General features: G+C 41.2%; 1 protein-coding gene across 3 annotated transcripts in view; it reads left to right on the top strand.

Moving 5' to 3' along the window:
• wapl (WAPL cohesin release factor) overlaps positions 1–22,053 on the top strand; it is a 137,548-nt gene extending 115,495 nt beyond the window's left edge. For all 3 annotated transcript variants that reach the window (XM_033012600.1, XM_033012601.1, XM_033012603.1), the window contains exons 13-19: positions 1,129–1,304; positions 4,379–4,494; positions 8,987–9,148; positions 10,379–10,586; positions 13,219–13,307; positions 14,640–14,735; positions 16,839–22,053. In XM_033012600.1, the coding sequence (XP_032868491.1) occupies positions 1,129–1,304; positions 4,379–4,494; positions 8,987–9,148; positions 10,379–10,586; positions 13,219–13,307; positions 14,640–14,735; positions 16,839–16,904 (913 nt within the window). In that variant the 3' untranslated portion in view covers positions 16,905–22,053. The remainder of the gene's footprint in view (positions 1–1,128; positions 1,305–4,378; positions 4,495–8,986; positions 9,149–10,378; positions 10,587–13,218; positions 13,308–14,639; positions 14,736–16,838) is intronic.
• The last annotated feature ends 1,265 nt before the right edge of the window (positions 22,054–23,318 follow it).

Raw genomic sequence — 23,318 nt, 5'->3', positions numbered from 1 at the left:
TCTTTTATAGAGTTTAAACCATTTTGTTCAACGGGCAGCTGCACCGATAATTGAGTTCACGGCTCAAGGTTCAATGTTAATGCAAGGTCAGGGAGTCAAAGAACAATATTCGGTATTTTGCTTATACGCTGAGTCGGCTCTCATTATTTTACCTGTTTATTTATTTTTTGTTCCAGCTTCACTCGCAACGTGTCAAGTTCTCGTCATTTTGAACCCCCATCCCACACCCCCAAGGGAACGTGCAAAAGTCACTTAATTACTAGGTGTTTAGCCATTTCCTCAGTGCGGGGTACCATCCGCAATACAGCGAATGGAACCAATACAATTTGTACTGAGCACGGAGCAAACATGGATATTCCGTGAGGGGGGGAGGGGAGGGGAGGATGAAAACATAACCCAAAGCGACCAATTTTCTGAATTACACCATAATTCGAAAGAAAATACAGTATTATGCACTAAACAACTTTCCACTGGGTATTCAAATGACGCCACGCGCTCCAGGCGGCTGTACTGACGCATGAAGACACGCGTGACAGTCGCGCGTCAGTCACTACCGACCTGTCACGTAAATTAAGGCCAAGTGGGACAGGCCCTTACATGACTTCTGCAAATTTCCCCATGTGTGTAGGGAGTGGATGAGAATCTGGGAGAGCATAGAACTAGTGGGACCAGGTGATCGACAGTCAGTATGGACTCAGTGGGTTAAACGGCCTGTTTCTTTCAAATGAACACTTTCAAATGTGTCTTTCAAATGAACACTTTCTTTCCTCTGGACTGTAACCTCTCGAAATTCTAAGTTGTGGGGAACAGGCCACATAATTTAGCTGAAGTCACAATCTTGTTGAACAGGGAAATTAACTCAAAGTGCAAGATAGCCAACTCCTTTTTCCAATTAATATTCACTACCCAAAAAAGCAGCGGCTTTTAAACTTTCCTGGTATTTTTCCTTTCGAACAAAATGGTATTTGATCATCACATTTAATGTTCTCATTTCTAAGTACTGCAGATTGCAATATTTGTTAAATCATTTCATTGCAATCTGATTTGTTGTATTGTTGAAGCAAATTTGCATGTACCAGTGCACGGCCCTTCCTCTCCTGATATCTTGTTGATGTGCTTCATCTGCAGGGCGTTACGACATTGTGAGCAGTTGATCACACGGTATAATCGGGAAGACAGCAAGATCTGCCTCGCAAACAGCAATTCTCTTCCTGGATACAATGCCTCGTGTTATATTGGCAAAGCAGTAGAGGACTGCATGAGAGCCATCTTTGGTGTTCTGCTAAACTTGACCAATGACAATGGTAAGTTTTGTCGGAACAATGCCTGTTCCCTGCCATCTGCGTTAAAGCGTTAAGTTAATGGTGCATAAAATATTAAGGTTTGACACCAAATGTGTCTTTCGTAGTGGACTGTTTCGTAGTAAACTGCTGTGGTGCATTATTAAGCCAGAAAAACCACAAGTTGTTGCACGTACTTCTAAATTCCTCCAAGTTCAACAATTTACTCATTACTGGCCCTTTGCTTCAGTCTTTAAATTGAAAGCGCATTGCCTGAAAATCGACCTAGCTTCCCAACAATTAATGATCAAAGAATTTGTATGCTCAGTACCTCGGCATGTCTGCCATATTCCGTGTCGCTCTATAAATATCACTTTACAATAATTGCAGCAGCTGCCAACACCAGAATTGAGTCACCCTGTTGTTGTTCTCTTCATTTCAACATGGTGCTACCTGTTACCGGCCCATAAAGTTAATAGAGCAGGTTCCTGATAATGGAGTCTTACCGAAACAATCTGGTAGCATTTAACAATGTGCTTTCAATAAAACCACTTCCTCTTCTTTGCAAATTTCAAGTTACTCATTAGGGAAGGTTAAGTTTTCAGTCAGTGACCAGTTGCACTGTTCTCCCATAAATTGTGATGATGGAAATGTATCCAGACTTTATCTCCAAAGAGTACTGTTACTTTGAGAGACACATTTCCAGCTTAATTGTGTTTGTAGGCAATTATTCTGCTGCTTCCCTCCATCTGTGATGTTCAATTAGATTTTACGCACTGCTAACAAAAGAAGCATGACTTAAAATTGAGAAAAATCAACGTGCCGACTCTGGAAGACAAAACAAAAACGGAAATTAAGCCAAACAGCATCCGTAGAAAGAGAAACTAGTTAATGCCTCAGATCGAAGATCCTTCATCAGAACTTAAGGTTCCCCATTAAGTTCAATAATTCTGTTCAGTTCCAGGATTGTATAACATTGCTTTTATCTGATTGCTAATTCTGAGGGAACTTAAAATCTCCATTCTTAATTGATTAAAATCTCCATTCTTAATAATTAATTAAAAGTACTCTGGTGAAAGTCTTGGACCTTAAACATTAGCTCTGCTTCTCTTTCCACAGGTGCTGCCTGATCTACTGAGTGTTTCCAATGCGTTTTATTTCAGATTTGCAGCACCTGCAGTTTGATTTTGTGTTTGCATCTATTGTTAGCTTGTTATCTGCAGCTGTTTGTCTTTCCTTCTCACTGGGCTGCAAAGTATGGTGAAATAATTCTTTACTGCATTGAGCCATGCATTGGAAGCACCAGAGTTCAGCAACCTTCAAATAACCGCCCAGCCACTCTGTCAGCCACCTGTTCCATCTGTGGAAGTACCTGTGGTTCCTGCATTGTCCTTCTTAGTCACCTCAGTCCCACAAAGCAAGAGTAGAAACAAGTCATCCTTGAATCCGAAGAAGGGGTTATTCAACACCAATGCAAGTCTGTTTCTCCATAAGGGTCACGTGGTAGTCATTCCTACTGTCATGTATTAAATATCTGCCATGGGGGGTGGTTAAGGTGAGGGTGAGTTAAGATATATTTATGGCTTATTTTGGTGTGCCCACCAGAGTCTTGCAGTGAAGAGCAATTGCTTCTTTCAATGCTTCTCAACTGGGCTATTTAATGCAGAGGAGCCCCCATGTATCAGCAGAGAAAGGAGAGCTTTCTGTTGTAGGTGGGATTGAATGCACCCAGGGTTTGTGATGACTGGTATACGATACGATAGAACTTCATTTATCCCAGGAGAGAAAATGATTTGCCAACAGTCATAAAAACACAAAATACATGAAATTAAAGTGTCGAGTGGAAAGGATTGGGGATGTGCAAAGATTGGGGGGAGGGGAGTCAGTCTCAGACGACTCCACGACAGAAGGGGGAAGAGTTGAACAGTTTGATAGCTACAGGGAAGAAGGATCTCCTGTGGTGTTCTGCCCTGCATCTTGGTGGAACCAGTCTGTTGCTGAAGGTGATCCTCAGGTTGACCAGTGTGTCGTTAGTGGGGGTGGGTGGGGGGGGGGGGGGGGGGGGGGGGGGAGCTGTATTGTCCAGGATGCTCTGCAGTTTGAGCAGCATCCTCTCCTCCAAGACCACCTCCCATGAATCCAACTCCGCTCCCAGGACGGAGCCAGCCTTCCTGATGAGTTTGTTGATCCTATCGGCCTTTGTCCTGCTGCCCCAGCACGCAACAGCGAAGAAGATGCCACTGGCTGCTACCGATTAGCAGAACATCCGCAGCATCTTACTGCAGACTTTGAAGGAGTGTAGCCTTCTCAAAAAGTACCGCCGCCTCTGTTAACATTCTGCCCAGTATAAATCTGCAAATATTACTATCTTGAGCTGTCATGAAACAAACTAGTTCAACTCTCCCTTTTAAATCAAGAGTTGCGAGAATATTTGGTGAGGTTGACTGTTGGATGCAATATTGCAATGTTTGAGGTCGGTGAGTTTGTGTTATTTTCAGCAGCTACAATGGAACTAAATTATACACTGAAAATTCACAGAGCCTTTCAGAGCAGTGAGCAGAGAGAACTCACTTGGGATGCCTGAAGTCACAGATCAGACTGGGAAGGGATAGGAAACTTTCTCCAACAACAACCATCAGTGAATCAGATCATGTTTTTACCAGAATCTGGTAGCTTCATGACATTGACATTGGTTTAAAACTTTCAGATTTATTTAATTACTTAAGTTTAAAATCCAGACCGCCTTGTTAAATTTAAAGTCTTCACCTGCCTATCTGGATCAGTGCTCAGGAGGATAGAGGCTGAAGAAGGGTCTCGACCCGAAACGTCACCCAGTCCTTCTCTTCAGAGATGCTGCCTGACCCGCTGAGTTACTCCAGCATTTTGTGTCTATCTTTGGTTTAAACCAGCATCCGCAGTTCCTTCCTACACACTCAATGCTCCGGAGGTCTGGCTTCTGGCCGATAACCTACCCCCTACATTTCTATGGGTGTCCAACGATGTCTCGCTTATTATTGATGCCATTTATTTGAGGTAAACTTATTGCTCATTTTTCAGTTTGTTCAACTATTCATTACGTTGTTCTTTTGTCGTTTTAGAGTGGGGCAGCACCAAGACTGGTGAGCAAGACAACCTCATCAGTACAACCATGAATTGTGTGCTTCAGGTGCCGCAATACATACCTCAGGAACAGAGATTTGATGTTCGAGTACTGGTAAGAAAATTACATTATTTCAAGCCCAGCTTCTCTCCTCTCCTAACATGATAAATAGAAGTGTATTTACCAGCTAAGCTCATTCCTCAATGCCTCTTTCAATGTGAATATAATCAACTTCTTTGAACCAGATAATCGGTTGCCTCTGTGGCATAAATTTCGCTCCGTGTGAAGACCAGCAGCACCAGTGCTTTGCATTGATCTCTAAGGAACATAACGTGGCAGATTGGACACCTGATAGTGATTTAGTCAGTTGAGGTATTGTGTTGATTTGAGTTATCTGCAAGCACAGCACGTTAGATAGCGTGAAGATGGGACTGAAGAAGGGTCTCGACCTGAAACGTCCGCCTTTCCTTCTCTCCAGAAATGCTGCCTGTCCCGCTGAGTTACTCCAGCTTTCTGTGTCTCGTCGGTACTGATTCTGAATGATCAGCCATGATCATATTAAATGGCTCAAAGGGCCAAATGGCCTACTCCTGTACCAATTTTCTATGTTTCTCTATGGTAGGCAAGTTAACTATTATTCAGCTACCCACTACACCCACTACACCCTTTAACATGAGAATCACTGGCATGCTTTCTACTCATCATCTTCACTGAGCCAGCGTAGTGATAAAGGTGCACAGTATAATTCAGCTAAGGCCACGGTGTGTAACTAATGTGTAATTAGTTGGCGTCTATTAAGAATTACAACCAAGATTTGTTTGTTTAGCCTGGTGATGTATATCCTCTCAACAATGCTCAATTTAAATGTGTGAACAAAAGATCTCCAGCCAATATGTTAAAGATTCCAAGCCCTAACTATTAAGAACATATTTTTCCTTGTTTTTCCTGAATGGTGCGTTGATATACTCCAAGGGATGGTTCTCTCCCGGCTCTTGAATTGAAACCCAAAGGGAGGAATTGAGATCAGCAAAAACCTACAGTGAAGAAACAGTGAAGAGGGATGTTGTTGTTTTCAGATGTTGTCTTTGTCTGATCTTTTGCTTATGTGCCATGAGTTATTGAACACATATCTGTGACCTCAATGATTCTATCATTGACTCCGACCTTCAACTTGCAGGATAGAATCATCAAGTATGGTCCCAAACAGCCTGTATTGTATTCGCTCATTAGGAGCCAAACAGTACTTACCGATCAAGCAGACTGTTAGTATGGAAGTCTCTAATGTGCCATGAAGGATTCCATGAATGCTGCTAATGCTTCTGCTGTGATGGCAGTGATTAATGCAAGATATTAACACAGAACCAAGCTATAAACTACCTAATAATGCAAAAATAGAAAGTATTAGAAGTCTGCAGGTTTGGCCGCAGCAGAGGAGAAGAAAAAGCATGTTTCCAATCGATGACCTGGCATCAATTCTGATAAAGGGCAATAGGCCTAAAATGTCAATGAATTTCCTCTCCACGCGTTTGTGGCCTCGCCTTTTGTATATGTCACTATTTTCTGTTTTTACTGATTGGGGTGATGTCATGATACCCGTTTGCAACTTAAAACTGTAATGAAGGTGAGAGACCGAAAGATGGGGTCCATGTAGATCTAGAATTGCAAAGGCAAGATCAAGTTCATTGTCTGGTCAAGACAGTTAACCATAGAAGAGGATGGAACGGTAAAAGCTGCACAATACATTCAATGAGACGGGACAAATTGCTTGAGATTAGAAAGATAAAGTCAGACGGGGGAGTGAAATAAAGCAAGATAAAATTAGGATGTGGATCATTATACCAAAGCAAAATGCTGCCTGTGATGAAAATCTAAAATCAAAAAACTGAAAATTCTATGTAAAGGGCCTGTCCCACTTTCACAACCTAATTCACGACCTCTGCCGAGTTTGCCCTTGACTCGTACTCGCAGCATGGTCGTCACGAGGTCGTAGGTAGGTCGTGATGCTAGTCGTAGGTACTCGTGGCATCAAGTAGGTCGGGGGCGTTTTTCTAGCCTGATGAAAAATGTCCACGAGTAAAAAAGGTCATGAATTAGGTCGTGAAAGTGGGACAGGCCCTTAAAGATGCACAGTATAAGATAGAAAAAAAACCTGTTTTATTTCATATCCAGCATTTACATTATTTTGCTTTTGTGTAATAAATACAACCAACTTAAGATGATTGGTACATATTCAGTGCACTGCCTGAAATGGTCTAAAAATGAGTAACCAGGAGATCTTAATATCTAGACTGAGCATCCGTCAGTGATAGAAAGACATGCTTAGGTGCAACCTGCAGACCAGGGCAGCCTCCTGCTGCCTCAGTCTATGACACCTTTTTTTCTTGCACTCGATTTTCTTCTGATCTCACCTCTTCATAATTTTACCTTCCTTTATTTCACTAGTCCTTCTGACTTTATCCTTCTAATCCCGAGCAATCCGTTCCCCTTGCATCCCATCTCAATTACTTTCTAGCCCAATATATTGTGCAGCCTTTCCCTCTTCATCTACTTCTGTGGTCAGATGTACTGGGCCACACAGTGAACGTGGTCTTACCTTTGCAATTCTGGATCTACCTGCATCCCTGAGGATTCCTGAGGACAGATCCTCAATGAGTTTTGACTTTCATGGGTCTTGGTTTCAATGGGTCTTGGCTTTTATCATCTATGGAAGTGCTTGACCAACACTAGCACTGCTCTGTATGGGGCACTTAGACTCCTAGCCGGGTTAATATCTAATTTTAGTCACAGTGGGGCTGTTGCCCAGTGCCACTCATTCCATCGCTGTGTTATCAGAATTATGCAGAGATAATTTTCAATGTTAAATGGAGCTGATCTTGCTAGTAAATTGGATTAAAAAAAAAATAATTATCTTACAGTATCTGTGTGCTGTGAAATGAGCTTTGGTGTGTGGGAGGGGGAGTGGATGGAAAGAGATGTCAGCTAGCAGAAGGCCAGTGACTCAGTGGTGTTAGCTCGAGCTCAGGGAACAGCCTACTGAAGCATAAGCAGCACTGATTCATTCAGTCCCCACGCAGTGGGATGTTCATACCAGCCCGAGGGTGAAAACTGCCTCCACACTGTTAAAGGAAATAAAATACTTAAGGTCATCAGATAGGTTGCATTCTCTTCCTCCTGGACCTTGGCTTTTGTTATGTAACTAGCAATAGATCTCAATTGTCATCTACATTGGTAAGAACATTTCTCAGATGATTTTTCCCAGCCACAAACACTATACTAGTGGCTGATGGCTTTTTGGTTTAATATTTTACAGTGTCATAACTACTTTCCAGGCTCCAGTTCTAATACATGTACCATAGAAAGCTTTATATCAGGATGCATTGCAACTTGGTTTGAGAACAGTTCCATCCAAGACTGCAAGAAATTGTAGTGAATTGTGGATGCAGCACAGACCATCACACAAACCAACCTCCCTTCTGTTGACTCCATTTATATCTCACACTGCCTCGGCAAGGCCAGCAGCATAATCAAGGGCGAGTCGCACCCTGGCCACTCCCTCTCCCCTCAGGCAAAAGGTATAGAAGTGTGAAAACGCACACCTCAAGATTCAGGGACAGTTTCTTCCCAGCTGTTATCAGGCAACCATGCTACCACAACCAGTGAGCGGTGCTGAACTACTATCTACCTCCTTGGTGACCCTCGGACTATCCTTGATCGGACTTTGCTGGCTTTAATCGTTATTAATCGTTATTACTTGCATTAATCGTTATTCCCGTATCATGCATCTATACACAGTAAATGGCTTAATTGTAATCATGTATTGTATTTCTGCTGACTGGGTAGCACGCAACAATAACAAAAGCTTTTCACTGTGTCTCGGTACACGTGACAAACTAAACTGTAATACATCTTTCTTGCATGTTTGGAAATTTGAATCATGCATCAGACTGCATAGGACTAAAGACAGTAGTAAAGAAAGCAAACTCAATGCTAGCATTTATTTCAAGAGGGCTTGTATACAAAAACAGGGATGTAATGCTGAGGCTCTAAAGTGCTGGTAAAGCCGCATTTGGAATACTGTGGGCAATTTTGGGTACCGTATCTGAGGAAAGATGCGCTGGATCTGGAGAGGGTCCAGAGGAGGTTTACAATAGTCCCAGCGATAAGTAGCTTAACCTATGATGAGTGTTTGTCGGAACTGGGCCTGTACTGGCTGGAGTTTAGAAGGATGAGGGATGCTAATCAGTTTGTCACAGAGGTTTCAGGCTCAACTGGCTAAATGAAAATATGAAAGGAATAATAGGTGAAGAAAATGTAATTACATGAGCTGCCTTCTCAAGATAACTTGGTAACAAATGTACCCAGGTCTTATGAGCAAAGTAATATTGTAGTTTTACAATGAGAGTATTTTACACCTCATATTCTGGCACCTTGGCCTTTACTGGTTCACGCACTGTTACTGCTGGCAAAAAAAACAAACTGCTAGAAGATCTCAGGGGGTCAGGCAGCATCTGTGGAGGGAAATGGACAGATGAAGTATCAGGTTGTGATTTCAGGTTAGGATCCTTCACACTGTTTACTCAGAATGTCATGTGTTTATGTTCTGCAGGGTCTAGGCCTGCTGATTAATCTGGTCGAGCACAGTGCTCGCAATAGGCACTGTCTTGTTGACATGGAAACGCCTTGCTCCTTTGATTCATTCTGTGCTGTGGATGGAAACGACAGCTTGCAGATGGAAGGACAGGTGGGAGCTATCGAGGCCTTGGTGCAGGTGGGTGCCTGTTATATAAAGATTTCTCTAAGTATGCCATTTGATGAAGTACAACATGACTGGTTCCATATTATGCAAGTGTGGATATGAATAAGCCAGGATCAATTATCCTGATCAGGACAGAAGACAATGAATACTGTCCCTGTCAAGTAATTTGTCCTGCCTTTCCTGTACAGGAGAAATGTACCTGCTGGCATGATCTGCAGCCCTGTACTGTTTTCTCCAACTTATTCCCCACTGACCTAAGGGTCTTGGTTACAAGAGGAAAAAAAGGAAAGAGGTTCACCTGGAGTATAAACAACATCGTTGATCCAAATGATCTAATTTACCAGCTGTATTTTCTCTATTATGGTCTTTTGGGTTATGCAAGGTTAGTTTGGTTCATATCTGTACATGACCAACTTTCTGGATTTGCTGATTAAAAACGTGAAGGAAGTGTCGACATTATGTTCACAGAAATCAGTAAGTTTGGATCTGTGTCAGCCCAGGATCTATGCTCCATATTTGCAGATTAATAAACCGTGCATTTCATCTCATCCTGTAGTATAGGGTCTCAATTCTGTTGCTTCTAATTGCTTCTTGTATTGAATCTCTTCAGTTAACCTTTTAGAGATGGTCTGGAGCACAATAGTCAGATTAATGCCAGTAACTATCTGACTATAGTTACTATACACTCTCGTTAGATTTACAACACATCAAGTGCTGCATCAGATACTGTTCAAATGCAGTGAGGTTTTTTTCTCAGCCACTCTTTCAGGCCTGTGGAACTGCTCTGCAAACAGCTTTCCAGTCACCAAAATATCTTTCAGCCTCTGCTTCCTGCCATCTGATGATGATCTCATTCAATCCCTTGAATCAGACTGTTTAGCGTAGCCTTGTTAAAATCCATGTTGACTGCTTTGTCCCCTGACTAATTAGCCCCTCAAAAAATAACTCTGTTGACTTTCCATAATTAAGGAATGGTGAGTATCTTTAGATTTCATTTTAACTTGCTTTTTTAAATTGAATTTCAGCATTTTGAAAACGGATAATTATTTGCTATTCCTTTGTGTCGGAACTCGAGCTGTTACATTGAAGTGCACCAAATGTTCCTAGGTTGTTATCTGCATCTGTGTGACAAGTTGGCATGTTATACGCTCGTAATGATCCACTGACTCATCTTTAATCAACTTTTGCTTCATACATTTTGGTTGGTTGACAAAAGTTTGATGAATAATTTTGCTCTTCCAGTTGTTCCTGCAGCGGCAACGAGCTGCCCGACTGGCAGAGACTGAGACTGATGATTTCATCAAAGACACACCAACACCACCTCAGGATCAGAGTGGCCAGTGGCAGGAGACTGCCGGGTCATTGGAATGGGTGCAGTCAGAAAATTGCACCAAGAATGATAATGATAAGAAGAAGGAGGAGGAGGATGAAGAGATCGACTTGAATAAAGGTATGAAAGAAGCATTTCACCAAACAGATGCCATATCAAAGTGTCACCTCTTCTTCTTCCACAATATTGTTTTTTTTTTAGAATTGTTTCATGTTTCAAATACTTGTTTGCTATAACTCATTGATTGGATTAGGGCATGGGTGCGCACATTATATTGTCAAAGCATCTTCACAAAGGTTTATAATTGTTAACACATTTTTACTTGCCGTTTGTTCAGAATTAATTTCAGTGTTACATTTGTGGAAGGAACACGTCAGTCTTTACTAATGGTGGCCATGAATCACCTTCGTTAACTGGCGGTTATTGTGATGCTGCACTCCAGTATATTTCTGTGAGGTTAGAAGGCTTTATTAAGGTGTTATACAAGATGCAACCTGCAAAACAAAAATCAGCAGGTTTTGGGGGGTTCTTTAGGTTGGCTCTAATTTCACAATGTCATCCTGTTTATCCCAGTGATTGTACTCCACTGCATATGGGTTTTGCCATGTTTGTCTTGCGAATGACCCACAGCAACTTTATAAAAAGTTTGCACTGCAATGTTTGCAAACTTCAAAGTCCTACTTTTTCAAGGATGTGCAACTTGCTTGTCCTCTTTTAAATAGATGTATACAACCTATAAAAGGCCACTGGACCCCTTTTCAGCTGTGGCTGCTTTCAGACCTCTTTCCGCTGCGGTTTTTAGAGCCATTTGTTGCTGAGTTGTCTAATCAGCAGTTGGTTAACAGCGCAGTGTAATAGACGTGTAACACAGTGTAATAGACGTGTAACACAGTGTAATAGACGTGTAACACAGTGAGGTGGAAACTAGGTCCAATTTTTGCCAGTCAAGCAGAAGAGGATTTGAACGCCGCCTTTTTTCATCTGCTCATTCCACGTAAGCCTGACCAGGGGCTCTGTATCTGAGAACTGCAGATGCTGGTTTAAAGCGAATTTAGACACAAAATGCTGGAGTTACTCAGCAGGACGGGCAGCATCTCTGGAGAGAAGGAATGGGTGACATTTCCAGTCGAGACCCTCCTTCAGACTGATTGATTCAGGTCGAGAGCCTTCTTCAGACTAATCCGTTTGAAGAAGAGTCTAGACCCGAAACGTCACCCATCTCCAGAGATACTGCCTGTCCTGCTGAGTTACTCCAGCATTTTATGTCTATCTTCGGCTCTATCTGAAGCAGGCTGAGGTAGAGTTGCAGAATGTGTCAACAGGTGAAGGAAAGCTCAACCAAAGCAGCACTTAATTAGATCGCTTGAAATGTCGACGTGGGAAATGTCTTGAAGTGCAGAACAATGTGAACTATAATGATGAAATCTGGAGTAAAAAAGCAATCCGCTGGAGGAAGTTAGCAAGTCAGGCAGCATCTGTGGAGATTCGAGGTCAGGACCCTTTTCAGACTGGATAATAATTTGTTTCTCAGATGCCTCAAACTCAAATTTGTACATTGCTGTTGAGAATTGAATCTGGCGATTCATGACAGAAATCTACAGCCAGCGGTTTTATTTATTTATGCTGCAGTTGTCAGATCCTCATTCAGTCCATGTCCAAACTGAATTGCTATGTTTTTTCAAGCATAACCTAAAGAATCCAATCCTTCTTGATTTCTCACTCACATCTACCTCCAAATATGAATAACTTGCACAAACACAGATTCTGACTTTTAACTGAAACTCTCAGTTTAACATTTTATTCTAATGAGATCAGATGCATGAGGCATTTTCTGCTTATTTTTGTTTTTGTGATGAGCTCTGCTTTCTGCAATGGTAGCCATTCAGGGCAAGTGTTCATTGAACAAAGGTGTTTCTGTCTGTTGTTAATAGTGTAAATGCCCTTTCTCTTGAGCTGTAATTCTGACCCAAACACAAGGTGCCATTCCTCTATTATAATTCTGAAGTATTTGATAGAATTAAATATTTTCAGTAAAATAAGACATATCTGTCAGTCTGCAGGTTTTCATTTAGCCGGTAAGATGTAATGAATTTATCAAAACTCACTAAAGTGCTGGAGAGGGCACTGCTCAATTTTGACTGGGAGAATCTGACTGAATTAAGAATATTTTCTTTTGTTCTGTATCACGGCTGGGAGTTGGAAAAGAACAACGAGTAATCCTTCATTGTACATCAATATAATCAGGGTAACCGGGGAGCTGGCATAAGAGTTCCGAAACAAAAGACAACCTGAGTCCAGATATTTAATTATGCTTGGTGCAGATAATCATTACCAGTAACATCAGCATATGATAGGGAGTCTGGTGATATAAAACGGAAAGAGAAGCCCTTTAATCCCATGCCAACTGACAAACATCCATTTCTACACAAATCCTGTCATAACCCAATGTATCTTCCCGCATTCCCATCAGCACCTTCGCCACCAAGCTCCTTGCACCCCCAACCCCAGGCTGATTAACACATTCGGGGAAAAGTTAGTGGCCAATTAATCTAGCTCTTTTGTGATGTGGGAGGAAATGTGAGGTTTAAAAAGGAAAGGAGGTTTAAAATATCCCTGAAATTGAAATCAGTATTCCAAACCTCCTTTCCTTTTCTATCTATCTTTCATATCTGGTCCTGGTCCTGTTCTCAGCACCACCCCACTCCTCTGCTCCCAATGCCCTGTTGCCAGTGAGTTGTGTTTTGTTTTGCAGCGTTGCAGCATGCTGGAAAGCACATGGAGGATTGTATTGTGGCCTCGTACACAGCACTACTTCTGGGCTGCCTATGTCAAGAGAGTCCGGTGAGTATCCAAGTCATCAAATTAAAATGTCTTTCTGAAGATTTATTTTAATCAAAGCTGGTATTATGTATGTTTTTTTTAAATTGCTTCTCTTTACCCTTTCATAACCACAGTCAGATTCTCTATCTCTGCATGATCGAAGCAAAGCATATGTGAAGCCATTCAATTTATTGGGGGAAGAATTATGTAATTAAACTTTCAGTCCTAAGAGCACCGTTTCCAAGGTGTTGGCAGTGCTGCAGTTATCATTCTCTTGTCTCTGCATCAATGTTTGTTCGAATACTCTTCACTTGCCAGGATGACTGCAGCTCACAACACTCAAAGCTCAGCACCCCACAGGGGAAAGCAGCCTGTTTGAATTGTGCCACAACCACCACGATAAACATGCATCTCCTTCCTTCCCTCCCCTTCCCCCCCATCACACTGTAACTAGTGTTTGGGACATCTACAAAATGCATTGCAGTAACTCAGCAATGCTATTCTGAAATGTCACTCAAGTGCATTACCTTTGTCACCAGGAAGGACAAGACATGAGAACACCGCTATTTAATTTTCCTTTCCAATTTGCGCGTCCCAGCTTGGAAACACTGCCATTCCTTCATCCTCACTGAATTCAAAATGTCCAGCACATTAGGCAGCATTTTAATAGTGCTCTCAGCAGAAAGTCTTTCAAGAAGTTGGTTTAGTTTATTATTGCCACGTGTACCAAGGTACAGTGAAAAGCTTTTTGTTGCGTGTTATCCAGTCAAAAGATTATACACAATTATAATCAAGCCACCCGCAGTGTACAGATAAAGAATAAAGGGTGCAATATTTAGTACAAGATAAAGTCTGGTATTAAAGATATTTAAAGGTCTCCAATGAGGTAGATGGGAAATCAGGACCGCACTCTGGCTGATGAAAGGACCTTTACCTGATAACTGTTGGGATGAATCTGTCCCCGAGCCTGGTTCACCACCAACATCAATTCCAACTAGGGAAAAGTAATAAGGTCATGTCCTTTATTATGTTTGCAGCATCAGTCGCATCATGAAAATATAATACATTAAAATATACTCATTTGCAGGATATTGCAGCTGAGGTATGCATTTTCCAATAGGGATATGCCCCATACTGGGCTTCCCACATCTCATCCACTCTGAGATGTTAATTCTATTTGTGGATGTTTAGATTGCATGCTGGCTGTGGGAAGAAGAAGGCTAAAGTTACTATCTATGTTACTGCACGTATATTGACACTCCTGAATTGACCAATTTATACAGTGATGCCAACTGCACAAGCCTTATCCAGACTAAACACTTGGGCGCTCTTCTTTCATTCTTATTCCTTTAGGTGAATGTTACTACTGTGAGGGAGCTTTTACCCGAAGGAGACTTCTCCATAATGACTGAGATGTTGCAGAAGTTCTTGAATTTCATGAATCTTACAGTAAGTGTGTCAATTGCTTATATAAAGCAAGTAGAAAATGTAATTTCAGGACCAGTGAGTGATTACTTGTATTACCCCTTGACTCGATGAAATGGAGGGATGGAATCTAGCAGGTGATCATGTTAGTCAATTAATTAAGATGAGGTGGCTGGAGTAGAGGGGTGGGGGGGGGAGTGGGATAGAGACACCCAGGGAAGGAAAGGCTCATCTGATGATTCCTCAAAAAGTGAGGACATGAGGGAGGGGGCTGTGAGGTTCAGTGGGAGGGGCTCATTCAGTTACCTGAGTCACCACAGATTTTTTTCCCCTCCCTTAAATGGGGAGTGGTGGAGCCCGTTTCCAATTGAGGGAGTGAAACAAGATCCAGTGTCGATGTAGAGAGAAGCAGATAGTCGCTGCAAATGCAGGACTGGGGTGAAAAGAAATAATAATGACTGCAAACATCAGTGCGACAATGCTGTGAGAGTGGAAGGAGCTGAATCAGCTTGTTCTGACAACAACCAGGTAGCTCGATTTCAAGCAGTATTGTAAATCAATGATAGTTCAGTGGCTGAGTTTCTGGACTGGCAGTCCTGAGGCCTGGGTAAATCTTCTGCAGAAAATACAGAAAAAAAGATCAAATCCCAGTGTGGCACCTGTGGAATCAGCTAAGTCCAATGGTGTCCATGAAACAACCAGATCAACATTAAAAACCTGTCTGGTTCGTTAAAGCCCATTTGGAAACAAAATCTGCTCCCTCGTGTCTAACCATAAACGTGACTCCAGGCTCATGACAAAATGGTTGCCTATAAACTTCTGAAATGAGCCAACATACCGATCAAATGGAATTGGTGTTGAATCTTGCCAATAAGCTACGTGGCTTCATTTAAAAATGAAATTGAAAAAGTGAGGACATACTATGGATGGTATCCCATTTGACCACATTCTGCATGGACGCACAACGATCCCGGTGAAATTCCAAACATCGACCAGGTATGGAAAGATCACGGAAGAACAGTTTCCCTGGAGGTTTGCTTTCTGTCGGTATGTGTCATACACTTCAGACTGGGTATTTAAAAAGCCAATGTGTTCCAGGGACAGGCAGATGTCTATCATTGGGTGTAATGAATACGACCAACGCTGACTCCAAAAATCACACGGCTGTGCTTCAAACTAAATTTACTACATTCCCAAATTAGCAAGAGCTGTATCTGCAAATGGAAACACCGGCTTAATTCCCCAGCTCTCAAGCAAGGCGTGTTTGAGGGTGGACACAGCATATTGTGTGGGTTAATGCCTCGGCACTCGAGGAAGGAGAATTAGTGGGGTGAGGAGTGTGGAGGATGCCAGGGAGCGCATCAGTGAACATGGAGAGGTTTTATTTATTTTCTGAGATGTGATGCCTTATTCATGAGTTCTGACTACAAGCTTAAATGTCAAGGTTTTTTAAAAAAATCTAAAATTTGGCATTAGGGATACTTTGTTTGAAAATTATTTTATTGAAATTAATGCATTTTACCAAAATATTAAATGGAATCAGCATTTCACTTCTCGCAGAGGTGTTTAATGGTGTAGATTTTGTGGAAGGATTAATTTCTTTGTGGCAGGATTGTTGGTGTTCAGTTTTCATGTATAATCCGCCATTTTACTGTGAACTGTTTGGACGTAGCTTGCTTTTACCAGCATCCCCGGGACAAGAGTTGAAGTTGCATTGATGCGAAGCTGTATTTAGTGCAGAGAGATAAGGTTATTGACCTTGGAAGAAAGACATTACTTGCATAACCATGTCCTTGGGTGACTGATAGAGAGCTGGCTGTGGTCCAAATGCTGAACTACACAAATACTTCCTGAGTGCAGCTTTTCAGCTAATAGCTACGAGCAACAGTCTACTAATGTATTCCTAAAAAGGATTTATCCACCTGACACTCAGTTTACCTAACTAATGCCGTATGCACACAGATGGCAGATGATTGTAAAGTTTGTGAATTCATTTTATTGTTAAAATGACATGTTTTAAACGTTCCACAAATATTGAGCCATAGAAGTGTATTCTTACGGTGAAAATGCTTTTCCAAAATCTGTCAGTCGTCAGCCGTTGATAACCAATTTCTCTTTTGTCTCCAGTGTTCAGTGGGAACGACAGGACAGAAATCCATCTCTCGAGTGATTGAATACCTGGATCACTGCTAAAGGACGCCAAGCTTCTGCTCCGAGAGGCTATGTTCTGTCCCTTGGGGTTCAGTCCCCTCCCTCATCAACCAACTCATATTGTCAAGACCTTCTCTAACCCTAAATATGGAAAGCACCAAGGGGAAGCTCGCTCTCTGCTTTGTCAGTGACTGCTCTTCCATGGGAGTTTATGCCCACAGTACAGTCTGAATTTCAGGCAGCATCGTGAATGAACAGGTTGGAGGCAGAGACTAATCTAAGGATGAATGGCCATGTGCTTTAGATGTCAAGACACAGCTGATATTAATCATGTGTTGAATTATTCCATACCCATGCAGGTATGCAAACAGCCCCAGTGTGGAGAATTTTTCCTGCAAGATCAAAATTCAGAGTTTAAACAAAAACGAAATGGCCTTGAGTTACTCAGCAATATTACATTGTGTCTTCACGGTCCGGCTTGTTATGGTTTAGTGTGGGTATGGAATAAATCCTGTACCACGCATGTTTTTATGATTACTGAGACAAATGTCGACATTCTTGGTCTGGTAGTCATTGCTCCTGAGCACTGTGCACATGGTCGCTGGGCAACTCATTCATTTGACACCAGTAAACCTTGCCACCCTCCAGAGCAGCTGCTTATTTTACTACAAGCTGAACTGATGGACTAATGTTCCATAAATAGAGTTAACTAACACAGATATATAAGTATATGATAAGACTATTTGGTTTACTTCCCCTGATCCATTCAGCTTGCACTAAAATAAATGGCGCAAGTTAGGCAACCGAGATATCATTTCTTCGATGAGGGTATTTTTGTCTTAATAAGTCTTCATCCCAAATTCTCTTGGACACCTTTTTTGAATTGAGGAAACACACCAGCAGTGCTGAGGTCCCAACACGGATTTGGTTACTTGTAATTATCTCTGGGTTGAAGTCTTACTGTATCCACGGAAAATATGAGATCTGCCTATTTCAAGATAACTACTTGAAGCTTCTTGATAAACTTCAGTACTCGGTTGTTGTATTTGATTGCGACTAGTCTTTGATTTCATTTTAGGTGTTTCGGTGCTGTGGTCTGCTTTTTGAGCCCGTAACATTATCGAAGGCCATTGGGAGCACCGGGGGACTGTGAACACTGGAGTGAGACAGCGTCCATTTTCTTTGACTTAACTTGGAAAATTATTGTCGCGACTTCTACGAAATACATTGAAATAGCTAACCAGAACAGGAGAAGAGAAAGCACTGGTACATGAAATAGATTCCAAGGTTCTCCATTTTAATGCATTAGTTTCTTGCTTTACTGAAACAGATTCTGAGTTTACCTGAGAGCAGGGCTGGATTAAAAAAAATCCTCCCTCCAATCGATAATTATTTTTGAATTTGGAGCCATTTTCAGCGTCTGTATGGGTAATTTCAGAAAGTAGAACAAATGTACGGAACAGGAATTATAGTCATCAGCCTTTGCCCTCTCTCTGGCCACTCACTTCTATACTCTTTTCCCAGTCCATGGCAAGTCCACATTATCTGCGCAAGTTTTGCAGTTACTTCCGGAGACTGGTGAGAGCAGATGTGTCTTTTATATTCAACTGATGTGGTGGGGAGAAGGGTTGGGCAATGTTCAGTGACGTTGAATCACCGTGGACTCAATCCAACAAAGATATGTTGAATACTATAATATGAGCATTTTAAACTTAATGGCTTCTTTCTCACATTTTAAACCCCGAAGAAATCGGCAGTTTTGTGTGTCTTTACCAGAGGAATTAACTGATATGATCGTTTTCAACCTCTACCGAGGCTGACAATTCAGCAGCATTTCCATCCTTGTTTCGAAGTAGCCCGGATGGGCAGTTGATCCATTTGATGATAAGCTGATAATGTGCTGCAAAAGCAGGCAACTGCTTCAATTTGACTGGCTTCTCTAGAAAGCTGTATTGTAGCTGGTCAATCTTGCTTGTGACCAATGAGGAAAATGTCAGCCTGGTCTTTAATTTCTTCTTGGTATAGAAGTGGTAATGGTAAATGTAAGGAAGGAGGGTCCATGTTTTAAAGTCAAAGTCATTGTGTGGAATATGACCAACTGAGCCTCTCATCAAGCAACTATGTTGGAAATCTTTGCATTATACCTTTTCACTATTCCACCTGCTCAGTGACATCTTAGAGTATGAGCAGAGTAGCAACAAGCCTGAAAATATGTTGGTGGACGTCACTTGGAACGCATCTCTATCCCATTGTGTTTCTGCAAAATTTGCAGACTGCTTTAGAAATCATGGAATTGCAGCAGGACTAGGTAGTTATTTACCTGACCGTACTAATGCCCCTTATGCTTTTAACTACAATGTGTTTTGGGAATGCTGCTTTAATATTATTGGAAGGAGCTGGCTGCTCTGCATTAGTAATGCAGCTCTCTAGATCCAAGATGCACCTTGTGTTTCTGTGTGGATGATTGGGATTATTTAAGTGTAGAAGACCAAATGACTGAAGAATTAGGAAATTCTTTAGTGCCCTTGCTTTCATGTTAATTAACTGGGTTTTGCCCCCACCCATGTCATTTTTAACACCTAGATATAATTAAGTTTCAATTTTATTTGTTGCTTTTAGTTAGACAGAGGTGTACGTGAGATTGATCCAGCCTTGCAGAACCAGTTTTGCCAATAATCTCCTGCAGCAAATTGTTTTGTGATTTATTGAGACTTTTCTATATTTTCCTAGATGGACTGTATTCGCTGATACTGAATAAGTCTTCAAAATGTGAAATCTATTGAGAGTTAGGAGGCACAAGTTTTAATCTCTGGAACCCAACTTCAAACCATCCTAGACTGACGGATCCAACATTCGGGACTGGTTGTATAATATGTTGTGAGGAATGGATTGCTGCAGCAAATGCCTTTGAGTTTAATGAGATTTGATTCTGCATTTGCTGGATTGGTGTGCTTTCTGTCCTCCATGTTGATGCAGAAAGTGGTGTTTTATTTCCTCCACTCGTGCATCTTTTCTTGACGAGCACTGGGAAATATGGTAGAGATTATTGACAATTCACTGCGTTGGGTCCGTTCAGAGAGCCATTCAGTCACTAATTACCCCTATGCTTTGACTTTGTCTGCTCCATCAGATCTTTGCTGTCTCAGCAATCTTCAATATCTGCTTGCTTTGTCAGGCTGACCACAGGAAGCTAGCTGCTGGTCAGTAAAGTTATCTTCATTCAAGACAATAGAAACCATGCAGAGAATATATTTCAATAAAATCATTTTATCTCCCACTATCCCCATTTCTAAACTCTACTTTTTGATTATTCTTAAGTATTCAATGTCATTCCCTGCTGGTGTTAACATTGTTTGCTTTGATGATTGGGAGCTCTGATTACAATCCTATCCCTTTTCCCATTGTTAAGTGCCCAGATTATCTTCATTGCTGCCTCTGTTGTCATCAGGCTGAACTAATGTTGTGAAGTTAAAAAGCCTTTGTTCAAGGTAAAATGTCATTTGTTGATGTATGTTGTTAGCTTATTCTTCCCAACAGTAGGGAGCTATTCTCAATTCTTTCTAATCTCATACAAACTTCCACAGACAATAACCTAGCAATATCAATTGTATTGGTAGATCATTGTATCCAGGAAAGAGTGTAGATGCTATTCCTTGCAGAATGTGGCTAAATTAGTCTTTACTTCAAGATGTACCATTCTGGCAAAGACACAGATATCTCTCCAGAGAGGTTTATCCCTTGCATTCTTTTGCTCAATATGCTGCTTGATGACTGCTACAGAAGGAATATCTCCTATGAGCAACCTCCTTGGTGTTGGGTTTTCCGCACTACTGTTTGTGCCTGTTTCCCGAGAAATGTAAATCTATACTTTGTATTTTTAATTGTACAGTTGATTGAAGCCTTAGTGATTTCACCCTGACTAAATCTGGTTGTGAACTCCATGGTGCCACTTTGAACACATGGGGCAGGAGTTCTTGTGTAAAATATCAGTCACTGAGGTCAGGACAAGTTTAGTGGGGAATAAAATAAATGTATTTTTCCAGCTGGGTTGCATTCTCTGATGGTGGTAAGTCTTCATTCATAATGTCAACTCTATTGAGAATTAAGATTTTTACAAGGTCTGTCGAAGCCGTTCCCGATTTCACTTTGTGTTTGGAAACTGGTTTTCCGGGAGCTGATGATGCATGTTAGATCAAGGTATGAAACATATACTTTCTCAAATCCTGTCACAGGATTAGATGAGATTACAGGCCGTAATTATAGACAATCCAATGAGCATTCACCAAGTTTAGGAACATTTGAAACAAGATTCCGTGAATTTAAAGTTTCCATTCTTTTTAAAGCTTGTTGCTTGCTGCAAGTTCAATAGACTGCTCAGTTTCCCATGTGGCTATAGAAAGCTGCCACAGTTTGAGCATCGACCCTCAGTTCTTAATGGCCTGTTTTTTGTTTACTCTATGAATGTTCTTACTAACTGCAATCAAGTCCAGATTTGAGATTTTAAAGCCATGTTTTATATTTGTGAAGGTAAAGCTACTTAAATTTTTAAATCAGGTGAGATTTGTTTAATTCTAGACTGCAATGCAACTTTTATCCATTCTAGTGAGGCTTGATTTTACAAAACTCTTTGGGGTCTGGATGTGGTGATGACCCAACTCCCTGTCACTCATTTACATAAGATACCGCATTTCTATGGTTCAAATCTGAGGAGATTACAGTTCTGATCATGAGATTCACCTTGCCCTAGGCCCGTGAAGTGGGATTGGAACAGCATGAAGGATTCAAATATATCCAAGTGTCCCACAGGTCTGCAGCACCAAGTTTGAATCTGCTCCCATTCTTGATATATTAGATTACTGCTAGACTTCTATAACTGAATATGGGGAAGACATTTGATAATATTTTAATCAACTTGGGTCCACATGTACAGCTACACATCCATATCATGCCTCAAAAATTTATTCATTTTAAAAAGGATAGGAATGTTTGTGTTATAATGAACACTGGATAATTAGTTTTTAAATAGTCTGACCAAAGTGGGTACATTTGACTGGATATTTCCATTCTTTCTTCCCCTGTGTTGACATCACTATCCTTTATGAAATGAACGAGTGGAGCAATATAACTGCCATTATGGAGCTCTGTTGCATCCTGTTTGGCAGTATATACTTCAAGCAATAACTCCCTTCCAGGGACAAGCTATCCATGCTTCACTGCTTGGGGAAGGTGAAATTAGGTGTGGCTATGCTTAAAGTAGAGCATTACTTGAATCACGACTAAAATTGTACACGGCGCAAGCTTCGATCAAGATTTGCTGTTGGTAGAGTTATATTAAAGCTTTTAATTCTATTGCCAGTCCTGCCAGGTGGTTAGGCACATTCTCCCTTCACTTTAATTGCATCTGTGATCTGTGTTGATTAGAATACGCTGCATTGGATTTCTGGATTAATTAGTTCAATATTTATCAGAGCATAAACAACATCTATGATGTTTCAGTAATTTTTTTTAAATGCTTTGAAACCATGCTGAACTGGATGATGGGACCTAGGGAACACCAGATTATTTTTACACAGAAGAAAAAGTTTAATTAGGTTTGTGCGTTGTATGCTGTGTTCAAGGATGGAGAGTGTTGCAAAGGTTTTGTTAGTCCTCGGCTTTGTTTACGCTTTAACTTTCTCTTGCTCTTCTGCGACTTTGCAGACAATTTGACAAAAATGTGAAACTTGTTGTGTTGGAATTAATGAGCGCAATTGGAGGACCACGCTTCATAATTTGGAAGCAGAAAACCAAGTAGCCTGGTCAGCTCCCTCCTTTACCTTTTACACCTTATATTAGCTTTCCTTCCCCATTGCTGCAAGGTTTAGATTTTTTTAAGTAGGCTGCCCTGACAGTGAGGGATTATTTTTGTCATGCAGACAAAATTGCTGGAGAAACTCAGCGGGTGCAGCAGCATCTATGGAGCGAAGGACATTTATTTCCTTCGCTCCATAGATGCTGCTGCACCCGCTAAGTTTCTCCAGCACTTTTGTCTACCTTCGATTTTCCAGCATCTGCAGTTCCTTCTTAAAACATTTTTGCCATGCATTTGTGTATTAACGGGGCTTTATGAACATCAATGCCTTAATAGGTGCGCTTTGGTTATTTATGTAAATTAGGAATATATTAAATATAAAATAAACCAAAGTGGAAAGTTTGAGTTATCAGATCTGTCCAGAGATAAGGAATGGCAAGTTGTAGTTTTCATTGTAAAATATTTTGGTGTCCATTGGCAGAACCCAAGAGAATGTTTAACTGAAAGGTATTGGCAGGTTTGTGGTGAATGTTTTGCTTTGGCCCCATGAGAGAGGTCACTAATAATCGAAAACCATCTTCACATCCACCGATTTGGACGTGGGGGACCTTTCATGGTTCCTCTTGTTTGCTTCCATCCAGACTGTGTGGAGGGAAAGGAACTGA

Source organism: Amblyraja radiata, chromosome 37 (assembly GCF_010909765.2).
Source record: "Amblyraja radiata isolate CabotCenter1 chromosome 37, sAmbRad1.1.pri, whole genome shotgun sequence".
Taxonomy (NCBI): domain Eukaryota; kingdom Metazoa; phylum Chordata; class Chondrichthyes; order Rajiformes; family Rajidae; genus Amblyraja; species Amblyraja radiata.
This window is presented reverse-complemented; position numbering and strand designations above follow the sequence as displayed.